The sequence below is a fragment of the Otolemur garnettii genome, unplaced genomic scaffold (assembly GCF_000181295.1).
Source record: "Otolemur garnettii isolate 467f Iridium unplaced genomic scaffold, OtoGar3 scaffold00087, whole genome shotgun sequence".
Lineage (NCBI taxonomy): Eukaryota > Metazoa > Chordata > Mammalia > Primates > Galagidae > Otolemur > Otolemur garnettii.
The window spans coordinates 8,263,564-8,275,867 of NW_003852482.1; the positions used below are offsets into that span (position 1 = coordinate 8,263,564).

The 12,304-nt window shown below is 40.8% G+C and overlaps 1 protein-coding gene and 1 pseudogene across 1 annotated transcript in view; both read right to left on the bottom strand.

The window, feature by feature from the left end:
- NUP188 (nucleoporin 188) overlaps window positions 1-11,343 on the bottom strand; it is a gene marked incomplete at its 5' end in the record, with an annotated part of 58,543 nt that extends 47,200 nt beyond the window's left edge. The window contains 8 exons of the mRNA XM_023516099.1: window positions 1,635-2,016; window positions 2,348-2,885; window positions 5,141-5,260; window positions 5,663-5,755; window positions 6,786-6,830; window positions 7,348-7,428; window positions 8,382-8,466; window positions 11,249-11,343. Of these exons, the coding sequence (XP_023371867.1) occupies window positions 1,635-2,016; window positions 2,348-2,885; window positions 5,141-5,260; window positions 5,663-5,755; window positions 6,786-6,830; window positions 7,348-7,428; window positions 8,382-8,466; window positions 11,249-11,343 (1,439 nt within the window). The remainder of the gene's footprint in view (window positions 1-1,634; window positions 2,017-2,347; window positions 2,886-5,140; window positions 5,261-5,662; window positions 5,756-6,785; window positions 6,831-7,347; window positions 7,429-8,381; window positions 8,467-11,248) is intronic.
- LOC105887444 lies at window positions 1,563-2,983 on the bottom strand (annotated as a pseudogene).
- Window positions 11,344-12,304: the final 961 nt, after the last annotated feature.

The following is a 12,304-nucleotide window of genomic DNA, read 5'->3' on the forward strand; positions in this document are numbered from 1 at the left end:
GCTCAAGCGAGTCTCCTGCCTCCGCCTCCCAAGTAGCTGGGACCACAGGCGCCCGCCACAACGCCCGGCTATTTTTTGGTTGCAGCCGTCATTATTGTTTGGCGGGTCCGGGCTGGGGATTCGAACCCGCCACCTTAGGTGTACGTGGCTGGCGCCTTAGCCTGTTGAGCTATAGGCGCCAAGCCTATTTATTTTTTTGATAGAAACAAAGTCTTGCTCTGTAGCCCAGGCTGTAGATCACAGCTCACTGTACTTATAACTCCTGACCTCAAGTGTTCCCGCCCCCTGGGCCTCCCAAAGTGCTGGGACTATAATGTGAGCCACCATATCGAGCCTCTTTCGTAATTCAAATCATTAATCCAATGATTTTCTTTAAGCTGCAAGTATGAGGTAGAGATTTAGCTTAATTTTTCCTCCAGATGGCTTCTCAGTAGTTCCAACATCATTTATTAAATAATCCCAAGTTTCCCCACTGATTTGAAATGCACTTTTATCATATAATAATTCCCTACAAGTATTTGGATCTGTATCTAGACTTTCTATTATGCACTATTCAACAGTCTATTTATTCATGAGCCAATTCCATGGTTTAAATTATTATAGCTATATTACCAAGTAAGACTTATTTTTCTTTCAAAAGTGTTCTGGCTATTCTTTTTTATTATTCATATGAATTTTAAATCAGTTTGCCTAATTCTAAAATAAAAAGGCAAAGGTGAGCCTGAGCCAGAGCGAGACCTCATCTCTAAAAATAGCCAGGCATTGTGGTGGGCACCAGTAGTCCCAGCTACTTGGGAGGCTGAGGCAAGAGAATCGCTTAAGCCCAACAGTTTGATGTTGCTGTGAACGGTGATGCCATGGCACCCTGCTGAGGGAAACAAAGTGAGGCTGTGTCACAAAAAAAAAAAAAAAAAGGTAAAAGGAAATTAAATTTAAAAAATTTAAAAATAGAAAAAAGCTTATGTAATAAAGATGTAACAAAAGTGGCTCGGTGCCTGTGGCTCATACACCAGAGCTGGCAGGTTCGAATCCAACCTGGGTCTGCCAAACAACAATGACAACTGCAACCAAAAAATGGCCAGGCGTTGTGACAGGCACCTATAGTCTCAGCTACTTGGGAGGCTGAGGCAAGAGAATCACTTAAGCCCAGGAGTTGGAGGTTGCTGTGAACTGCGATGCCACAGCACTCTACCTAGGGTGACAGCTTGAAGTTCTGTCTCCAAAAAACAAACAAACAAACAAAAAAGATGTAACAAAAGAAAAAAAAAGGCAAAGGTGGGAGAACCACTCAAGGGCAGGTGTTTAAGGTCAGCCTGGGCAACACACTGAGGCATAGTGGTACACACCTGTAGTCCCAACCCAAGGGGTGGCGTACCTATGTACTTGTAGGTCCTTAAGTTTGACCTTTTTTTTTTTAATAGCTAGTCTCACTTTGTCACCCTCTGTAGAGTGCCACAGCGTCACAGCTCACAGCAACCTCCAATTCTTGGGCTTAGGTGATTCTCTTGCCTCAGCCTCCCAAGTAGCTTATACACAGACTCTGACCACAATGCCCAGCTATTTTTTTCATTGTTGTTTTCCAGTGACCACTGAACTCTTTATTGGTATAAGGACATGCTGCTCTACTGCCTCACTGTCTCAGAACTTTGGTGTTGTTGGTCTCAGACACCACTTTGCCGTCCACTATCCTGCAGGTGGTGGTCTTTTGGATGGTTTGCATGGAGCTGCTGCTGTCCAGGGCATTGCCAAGGTTGAAGTCCTCCCCGTCTTCCAGCAGGTGGCGGTAGGTGGCAATCTCAGCCTCTAACTTGACCTCGATGTTTAGCAGTGCCTCATACTCCTGGGCCTGGCACTGGCCCTTTGCCTGGGTCTGTGCCAGCTCTGACTCCAAATGATGTAGGACCCCATTTAGTTGCTCCATCTGCATGATGTAGTGGGCCTCCACCTCCCTCAGGCTGTCCTCTAACCTGGACTTCTGATTTCTCATTGAGTCCAGTTCGATCTCCAAGGACCGGACTGTATGTGTCAGCTCTGTGAGCATTGTCTCAGCAGCTCTGACCTCAGCAAACTGTGAGGTGACCACTGAGGTGCTCTCTTCAATCTGCTAGCACCAGGTCTTGGCCAGCTCTTCTTGGTTCTTCCGGGCCAGCTCTTCTTGGTTCTTCCGAGCCAGCTCATCATACTAGGCCCTCAGTCTGCCATGATCCTGCTCAGGTCCTGGGATGTGGGAGCATCTACCTCCACAGTCAACCCAGAGCTGGCAATCTGGGCTTGTAGGACTTTTACTTCCTTCTCATGGTTCTTCTTCATGGAGAGGAGGTCCTCTTTGAGAGCCTCGATCTCTGACTCCAGCTGTAGTCGAGTGATATTGGTGTATCAATGACCTTGCGGAGCCCATGGATGTCGCTCTCCACAGATGGGCGCATGGCCAGTTCTGCCTCATACTTGACTCTAAAGTCATCAGCATCAAGACGGGCACTGTCAATCTGCAGAACAATGTGGGCATTGTCCATAGAATTGGCAAAGATCTGAGCCCTCAGGTCCTCAATGGTCTTGAAGTAATGCGCCCAGTCTCTGACCTGGGGCCCCTTCTTCTCCAGGTGTTCCTGGATTTTGCTCTCCAGCCTCCAATTATTGGTCTCCAAGTTCCTCACTCTGTCCAGGTAAGAGGCCAGGAGGTCGTTCAGTTCTTGCATGGTCTCCTTCTTGGTCTGAATGCCCCCTATTCCTGCCAGACCCCCGGCCATCCCCATGGCGAGGCCCCCAGACCCCCAGCTGCCCTGGAAGCTGGCAGAGTGGGACATGGAGATCTGGGAGCCTGAGCCCCTGGTGCCTACATAGACGCTGGCTGTGCTGCTGGCAGGCTGGATGCTGTAGCTGGGCACCTGGACTAAGCCCAGGGAACAGTAATTGCTGGAGAAGGTGGTAGAACGAGTAGTAAAGGACATGATGTCAGAAGTAGAGAGGACAAGACGCGGGCGAGCTGGCTCCCAGCTATTTTTTGTTGTTGTTGTAGTTTGGCTGGGGCCGGGTTCAAACCTGCCACCTTCGGTATACGGGGCCGGCGCCATACTCACTGAACCACAGGCACCGCCCCTTAAGTTTGGCCTTTTAATTCAACCCAAATTTTATAGAACAAATCCTTTTATTTTTATCAATACCTTTTTGTTTGCCTTTTATATTTTTATTCTATTTTTAAAATGAACATTTAAAATACCAAAAAATAAAATAAGATTCAACAAAATAATCCTCCCAGATTGACCAGCACAATTAGAACATTAATAAGCCATAAGGACTAAATTGATAGCTGCTACACTCATAATTTAGTTCTAAATTCTCCTGCCTGACTGGCACCACTACTGCATGAGGCTGGTTTTGGCAAGAGTTTATGGGGGTTAAGTACACCAGTCCGTTATCAGCTTTTTTTTTTTTTTTTTTTTTTTTTTAGACAGAGCCTCAAGCTGTCCCCCTAGGTAGAGTGCCCTGGCATTACAGCTCACAACAACCTCCAACTCCTGGGCTCAAGCGAGTCTCTTGCCTCACCCTCCCAAGTAGCTGGGACCACAGGCACCCGCCACAATGCCCGGCTATTTTTTGGTTGCAGCCGTCATTGTTGTTTGGCAGGTCCGGGCTGGGGATTCGAACCCGCCACCTTAGGTGTACGTGGCTGGTGCCTTAGCCGGTTGAGCTATAGGCGCCGAGCCACGTTATCAGCTTTTAACAATGGTGCATTACACTTCTATCTGAAGTAGAATTTGTGAACAGTTACACAGTTCAACAATATTTTTTAATTCTGCCTGCAGAACAGCCCATCATGTCGAAGACCAAGAGAATGCTGATTTTGTAATGAGGACTGGTAATTTCAGTATTATCTTGTTTCTGCTAAAGATAAGATGGTTTGCTTGCTTTATGATGCTACCATATCAACATCAAAGAAATTCAGGGTGGCACCTGTGGCTCAAAAGGGTAGAGTGCCGATCCCATATGCGGGAGGTGGCAGGTTCAAACCCAGCCCCAGCTGAAAACTAAAAAAAAAAGAAATTCAATGCTCATCAGCATTATAACACTCATAAGGTCCACAAATATTTTAAATTAAAAGAAGAGACATGAATGGTTGTACTGCAGAAATCAAAAGATAAAAAAAAGCAAAAGGTAATTCTTTCAAGTAGCAGTAAGACCTGGATGTAATGCCAGTGAAGCAATTTACAAAGTAGCTTATATACTTGAAAAAAGGGAAGCCATTCAGTGACATTGAAACTGTGAAAGAATACATTGTCAAAGTTACAGGATGCTTAGACCCCTCCAATAATGTTTCAGAGTACAAACAACTGTAATGGGCATACTTATAACTTGGACTCAAACTGCACTAACGCAATTTATGTACATTTGTACCCCTATAATATTCTAAAAAATAAAATGAAATAAAATGGAGCAAAAGCTACAAGAAAAAAAAGTTTAATGCAATGATTGTTTCTTTTTTTTTAATTTTAAGACAAAGTCTCACTTTGTCGCCCTTGGTAGAATGCCATGGCATTATAGCTCACAGCAACCTCAGATTCTTGGACTCAAGCAATTCTCTTGCCTCAGCCTCCCAAGTAGCTGGGACTACAGAAACCCGCCACAATGCCCAGCTATTTTTAGAAATGAGGTCTCACTCTAGCTCAGGCTGGTCTCAAACTCACCTCAGCCTTCTAGAGTGCTAGGATTACATGCATGAGCCACCATGCCCAACCTAATGTAGTGATTAACACACTGACCATCACACTAGAAAAAAGGTCATGCTATAAATGCAAATTAGTTTAGGCTTTAGGATAAAATAATCAGACTATTATCACATACTTAAGAGAAAATGGTAATAAAGATGATGAAATCTTAGGTTTAGAGTTCCATTAACCACTCAGATATTATTTTAGGTAAGAAGTAAAAGTGACAAGATAAAGTCAAGGGAAAAGGTCAGAATTAAGTACCACTAATTAAAGCCATCAATGTTTTCATTTAAATGGCATATTTAAGTTTTTCTGAAGAATGATAATCTATACATGTTTTAAATTAATAAATAAATAATTTAACTTGGAACAAAGTTATGAGCAAAGGTATACCATTGTCCCAACAGCTATAAGAGAGCACGATAACCACATACCATGAGGTTTCCATGTGTCTCCCATGTTGGTGCTTCAGTTTTATAAAGCTCTTCAAACTGCTGCCTATATTTTGAAACTAGTTCCTTCTCCAATTTGTCAACACAGTCTGCATATTCAACCTTAAAAAAATCAAAACAGAATAACTTACACCTAGAATAAAAGGTAAACATTTGAATTAGCATGAATAAAATTATTATCACTTTTTTTAGAGACAGAGTTCCACTTTGTCACCCTTGGTAGAGTGCCGTGGTGTCACACAGCTCACAGCAACCTCCACTTCTTGGGCTCAGGTGATTCTCTTGCCCCAGCCCTCCAAGTAGCTGGGACTACAGGCGCCCACCACAACGCTCGGCTTTTTTTTTGTTGCAGTTTGGCTGGGGCTGGGTTCAAACCTGCCACTTCGGTATATGGGGCCGGTGCCCTACTCACTGAGCCACAGGCACCACCCAAGTATGAATAAAATTATTTAAAAGGTTAGATGATACAAGGTAAAAAGAACTATGGCAACTAAACAAGCTTACTCTATAAGGGTGTCTTTCATCTTGGAAATAAGTGAGAAGGTGTAAGACACAACGAAGAATACAGGTTCTTTCTTCATAGTAATAATCTGCAATCTGAGAAAAATCCAAAGACTCAAAATCAGTTGCTCACTTTTGTACCAAAGATACTCAATTTTAAATAAGATCACATAAAAATGTGAATGAAAAAATTCAATTTATGTAAATAAGCAATATAGAAATGCAAATATATTAAATTAGCCCAAAAGAAAGCAAAAGACCTTCATAAATCAGGATATAAGTTAAGGCATACAGGATCAACAGAATTATTAATGATATAAATAAATTTCTTTCTTTTTTTTTTTTTTTTTGTGAGACAGAGCCTCAAGCTATCCCCCTGGGTAGAGTGCTGTGGCATCACAGCTCACAGCAACCTCCAACTCCTGGGCTCGAGCGAGTCTCCTGCCTCTGCCTCCCAAGTAGCTGGGACCACAGGCGCCCGCCACAACGCCCAGCCATTTTTTGGTTGCAGCCGTCATTGTTGTTCGGCGGACCCGGGCTGGATTTGAACCCACCACCTTAGGTGTACGTGGCTGGCACCCTAGCTGATTGAGCCACAGGCACCGAGCCGATATAAATAAATTTCCAAAAATGTTTTCTAGTATGATTTCTGAGAACATTCAAGTAAAACACAATGCTATAAATGATTAGGCCAAGCACATATAAACAAAAAACACCAACACAGGTCCTCATTGCTTGTAACTACTATACTTCATTCTCACTAAATATCAAATAGGAAACATCTTCAGAAGTCACAATGAAATTCCATTTTGAAATGAGACCCTAAGTGAGAGGTTGGTGGAGCGAGGCTGAGGAATAAAGAAATACAAATTAACCCTGTTGAATTTAGACCTAGAGAAAAAATAGTTCTCACCACAAGTAGCTGAAGAATCTCCTTGGAATAACTTTTCAGCTTGGTCTAGTAGATAAAAGCCTCTTGTTTTACAAAGAAGTTAATATGCTTCTTCATTAATACCTCAATGCTTACCCTACAGAAGAGTTAAAATCCAGCAATACTCACAAAAATAAGATCAAGAAGCTGTCACCCAATTTTACATCAACAAATAGAATGGTGACTACTACTGACCTTCAGGATTAAGGCCTGGCTCTGTCTCTCATCTTGTAGTACCGTCTGAAGAAAAACAGGGTAGTTAAAAAGCCATCTTATAGGTCAAACTCAATTAACAAAGAAAAAGATACACATCTTCACCCCATCCTAAGATTATACATAACTGCACATTTGTTCCTATAAATGTTTCTCACCTTATTTTTCATCTAAGTTTACCCAAACCTGTGCTCAACTCCCTCTTTCCCTTTGGCCTCATATTTCCTCTTATATGAAATGAGGAGCTGGGCAGGCTGGACATTCTCTCAAATCCTTCTCAGTTGTGATATTCTATGATTAACATGTCAATCTTGATTTCTTCACCCTTCAAGTATGAGGACAGATCTCAGCTTAAGTATATGTTCTTTTTTAAGCCTTTAGAAAGTCTTTCCTGAGAATGGTTGATCACCTACCTCTTTTATAAGAACTGGTTGAATCTGATCACGTACCTCTTTTCTAAGAACTGTGCCAAACCCTACGTTACCTAAAACCAACAATGAAAAAGGATAAAGGCAGCAGAAAGGATCTGGAAAAAACAACAAACCTTCAGGGAGTCTCGAGTACCCCTGTAATCCTCTTGAAGGTAACACTGGAGTAACTGCACACTCTGTTCTTCATCAAGACCCTGAAATACAGAGGTATTAAGTGAGGAACAGCCACCAGAACTCATATATCATACATAGGACACAAAGCATTCTCTTTTTTTTTTTTTTTTTTTTTTGCAGTTTTTAGCCAGGGCTGGGTTTGAACCTGCCACCTCCGATATATGGGGCCAGCACCCTACTCTTTTGAAACACAGGCGCCGCCCAGGATACAAAGCATTCTAAAGTTGTCCACTGGAATGAACACAAGATTTGAGTAATAAAAATCCTTTTTAAAGATTTCGTACAACACAGCAATTTTGATCCCAAAAGGAGAAAAAAAGGGCTAGTCACTTACATGCGATTTGCATGACAATTAAATTTACATGCAAGAAAGAATTGTGCTTTTTTTTCATTGAGACAGAGTCCAGCTCTGTTACCCAGAGTGCCAAGGCCTCAAACTGGGTTTAAGAAATCCTCCTGCCTCAGTCTCCTGAGTAGCCAGGACTATAGGTACCTACCATAACACCCAGGTAATTTTTTTATTTTTAGTAGAGATGGGGTCTCCCTCTTGCTGAGGCTGGTCACAAACTCCTGACCTTAAGGGATCCTCTTGCCTTAGCCTCCCAGAATGCTAGGATTACACGAGTAAAGTACCACACCTGGACAGTACTGTGCTTATTTATCAAGCACATTAGCACAGCAGTTGGCATCATCTGAGCTTCCGAAATTAAAAGGAAACAGCTATATATATAAATACAAACTTAGCTTAAAGACCACCACATGCATGCTGAAGTAAACTCTATGGTAAGTGACCAGGCAACTTTGCTTTGTGACTTTTAGGGGAAAAAAGCTACACTTGGGTATTTCTGAAACACCGCATGTTCAATTGAATCCCTGAAACTTTAATCAACTGAATTTTCACTATCCCTAACCCAAAACTATGCACATCCATACTGCAAGTAATAAACTGAGCCAGTCCTAAATTTTCACTTACCAAAAATTTGCTGATTCTTAAACCCAGTTCCTTCAGTGGAGAAGCCACATCTTTATTAGCTTTCACTTTTTCAGCTGAAGTTGGGCTATGAAAAGAATAGTGAATCATTTCCTCATTCTCAAGAACTATGGGTATAAAATAAAAATATTCAAAGAAAATTTTTACTACAACTATTTTTTCTTACATGCCTTTATATGCCTACAAAATACACACACACACATACAAGTTCACCTCTACAGACTTTGTAACAAAGAACTGGTCATACCTAAGTAATAAAAAGTAGTATATGTCTGTTAAAAACTATAGTTGTAACAGTATTATTTGTAAATTCATTAATTATTGTTTTTTAGACAGAGTCTCACTTTGTCGCCCTCAGCCAAGTGCCATCGCGTCATAGCTCACAGCAACCTCAAACTCTTGGTCTCTAGTGATCCTCTTGCCTCAGCCTGCTGAGTAGCTGGGACTACAGGTGCCCACCACAACACCTGGCTATTTTTTTTTAAGAGATGGGTCTTGTTCTTGCTCAGGGTGGTCTTGAACTCCTGAACTCAGGCAATCCACCTGCCTCAGCCTCTCAGAGTGCTAGGATACAGGCATGAGCCACTGAGCCCAGCCTCATTAATTATTTCTGATCCTTAAACTACTATGAAAGGCAAATATTAATATTATTTTACAAATAATATTAGCAACACTTAGAGTAAATAACTTACCAAAAATCTCACAGCTAATAAAAAGGTGAGGTAAAATTTAAACCAGGTCTGTTTTTTGTATTGATACATATATTATCTAGCTCTGTCCACTGTGAAGTCCTAGAAATTACAACACTCCAGTAGCAATAAGCACAGCCAGCACCCAGATCTGGGTTTCTAATACCATTCTCTAATAAAAACTACCAGGACTTCTTGGAGAATTGACTAATTCTAGAGTTGGGGTCAGGGAAAATACAAGATAAAATAGAAGATAGTGCTTAAATAAAAAACAAAAGGATGGGGACATGTCAAAAGGACACAGAAGCCAACCTGCAAGTAATTCCAGCGGCCAAAGCTGAAACATAGTATAAACGAAGTATAAGATAAATGCATGAGTCCATACTGACATAAATGAATGAATGACTAAATAAATAAATGGAAGAGGAGGGGAAAATCTTCCTTACATAAGAATTCCAAATAATACCCATAGATGCTACCTCTGCCTCTAGGAAGTGGGAGTTTAATTCCATTAGCACTACACAAGGAGAATGGAGAATGGGCTATATACTTAGTACTCACTTCCAAAGGATAGATTAAGAAAGGGCGGGGGGGGGGGGTAAACCTGTACCTCTGTATGATATGATAAGAATGGTACCTTTCTCTCGTGTATATTCTTCCCCAAACCTCACAAACCAGTCTAACAATAAGAAAAACGTCAGACAAATCCAAATTGAGGTTATTCTACAAAATACTTGACCAGGCCTCCTTAAAACTACTGAAGGTCAAAAAAATCAAGGAAAGACTGAGATACTGTCACAGGTAAGAGGAGAACACAGAGATATGACAATTAAGTGCAGTGTGGTACTTTGGATGGGATCCTGAAACAGAAAGAGGACATTAAAGAAAAAACTAATTGAATTCCAAGAAAGTATAGAATTTAGTTTTGTTTTATTTTTTTAAGATAAAGTCTGTCAAGATGTTAAATCCCATGCTACTACAAAGGGAATTTTTCTCTTTAAATGCCACAAATGTCCATTCTGTGACCTACATCATGATGTTGTGGTTGTATTTTTTTAATAGAGACTCTCACATTCACAGAAAATCCATAACATAAAGGCTAGTTATAGGGGTAGGGAACCTGTAGCTGCAGGTTCTCCACCCCTGGAAGGATAAACAGTAAGTTATGAAAAAGGCAACACAGAATGATGATTAAGAACACAGACACTGGAGTAAGACTGCCAGGTTTGAATCCTGGTTCTACCACTTACTAGCTGTGTGACCTTGGGCAAGTTACTTAACCTCTTTGAGCATCAGTTTCCCCATCTGTAAAATGGAAACAATGATAAGAGTACCTAAATGTGTTAACATAGTGATTATCTTCTTTTTTAAAGTCCATATATCTTTAGATACTTAGTGAAGTATTTACAGATAAAATAACAAGATGTCTGGGAGTTACTTCAAAATAATTATGGGGAGAATAGGATTAGTACAGAAACAACTAAAACAAAAAATTCATCATTAATTAGGAGAATGAAGATGGAAAGTAAGAACATAACAGATTTAATAGATGTATGGAAGTATAAGAGAAATAAGGATGGCTTGGGATTATGATATGCCATAGAATAAGATCTGGACTGAGAATTAAGATAAATAAGTCTAGCCCTATGAGCTGTATTTTCTTCTTTTTCAACTATTTTGTATTTATTATTGTTGTTTGTCACTGCCCAGTAAGAAAACCAGTATCTTCACCCAATGGGCTCTTGTGAGGAATAATTAACTTAAGCCAAGTGCTTAGAATAACAATTGGTGCACAGCAAACACAAGACAAGTGTTAGCTGCTATTATCAAAGTTCACTGCTATATCTCAACATTTAGTGTTCACAAACACAGTGGACCCTAAACAAACATTAGAAATACTCACTGAATATTTAATAAAACTTCATCCCCACACCTAGGGTTATATATAATCTCATTCTACATAGTGTATTTCTATAAGGAATTTCTCTTTCTTTCAATAAACGGGAAAAAAGTACGCTATTCTTTTATACTGGTAACCAAATTATATTCTCTATGATTTACCTAACCTAGCAATATCACAAAAATATATGTGAGAATGGTTTCATCTATGCCTGCTTCCACAGGGGAATTACTCTAGCCAGATGCATTAAATAGCCATACCTGGGAGGTCTGTAGTAAGAGAGCCCCTCTAACAACCGCTGCCAATGTTTATTCAGTTCTGCCTCAATCTGGTTCTGGAAAAAAACAAGGGCAATTATACAAATTCAATTTTAATCAGATGACAAAATTACACTAAGGATCACATATTCCTTTGAGTATTTTTAATATGTATCTTTCCCCACAGTTGCAATCATTATGAATACAGAATCCTATAACCTCCTTTTTTTTGTTTAACCTTATTATGAAAATCTTGACAAACTTGATACACTTTTCAATGGCTGCATATTTTATCAAGGAGCTAGATCATAATTTATCATTCCTTTAATGTTAGACACTAACACTGAATTTAATTTTTTTTTTTTTGAGACAAAGTCTCACTTTGTTGCCCTCTGTACAGTGCCATGGCATCATAGCTCATAGCAACCTCAAACCCTTGGGCTCAAGTGATCCTCTTGCCTGAGCCTCCCTCATAGCTGGGACTACAGGCACCTACCACAACAACCGGCTATTTATTGTTGTTGTTGTTGTTTGTTTGATTAGCAGTCTCCAGTCAGGTTCGAACCCATCACTCCTGGTGTATGTGGCCAGCATCCTAACCACTATACTACAGACGCCAGCCATGCATTTAATTTTTTAATAATATAAATAATGCTGTGGTGAAGAGCTTCAAGTGTAAAGCTTTTTCTCTCACAAGATACATCCCTAGAAGTGGAATTATCAGATAAGGCAAATCAAAAACGTTAAGACTCTAAAAGGTCTAACATTCATTATGTTACAATAACAACAAGATTAAGGCCTAGTATGGTGGCTCCGGCGCCTGTGGCTCAAATGGCTAAGGCTCCAGCCACATACACCTAAGGTGGTGGGTTCGAATCCAGCCTAGGTCCACCAAACAACAATGATGGCTGCAACCAAAAAAATAGCCGGGCATTGTGGCAGGTGCCTGTGGTCCCAACTGCTTGGGAGGCGGAGACAGGAGACTCACTTGAGCCCAGAAGTTGGAGGTTGCTGTGAGCTGTGATGCCACAGTACTCTACCCAAGGGGGATAGCTTGAG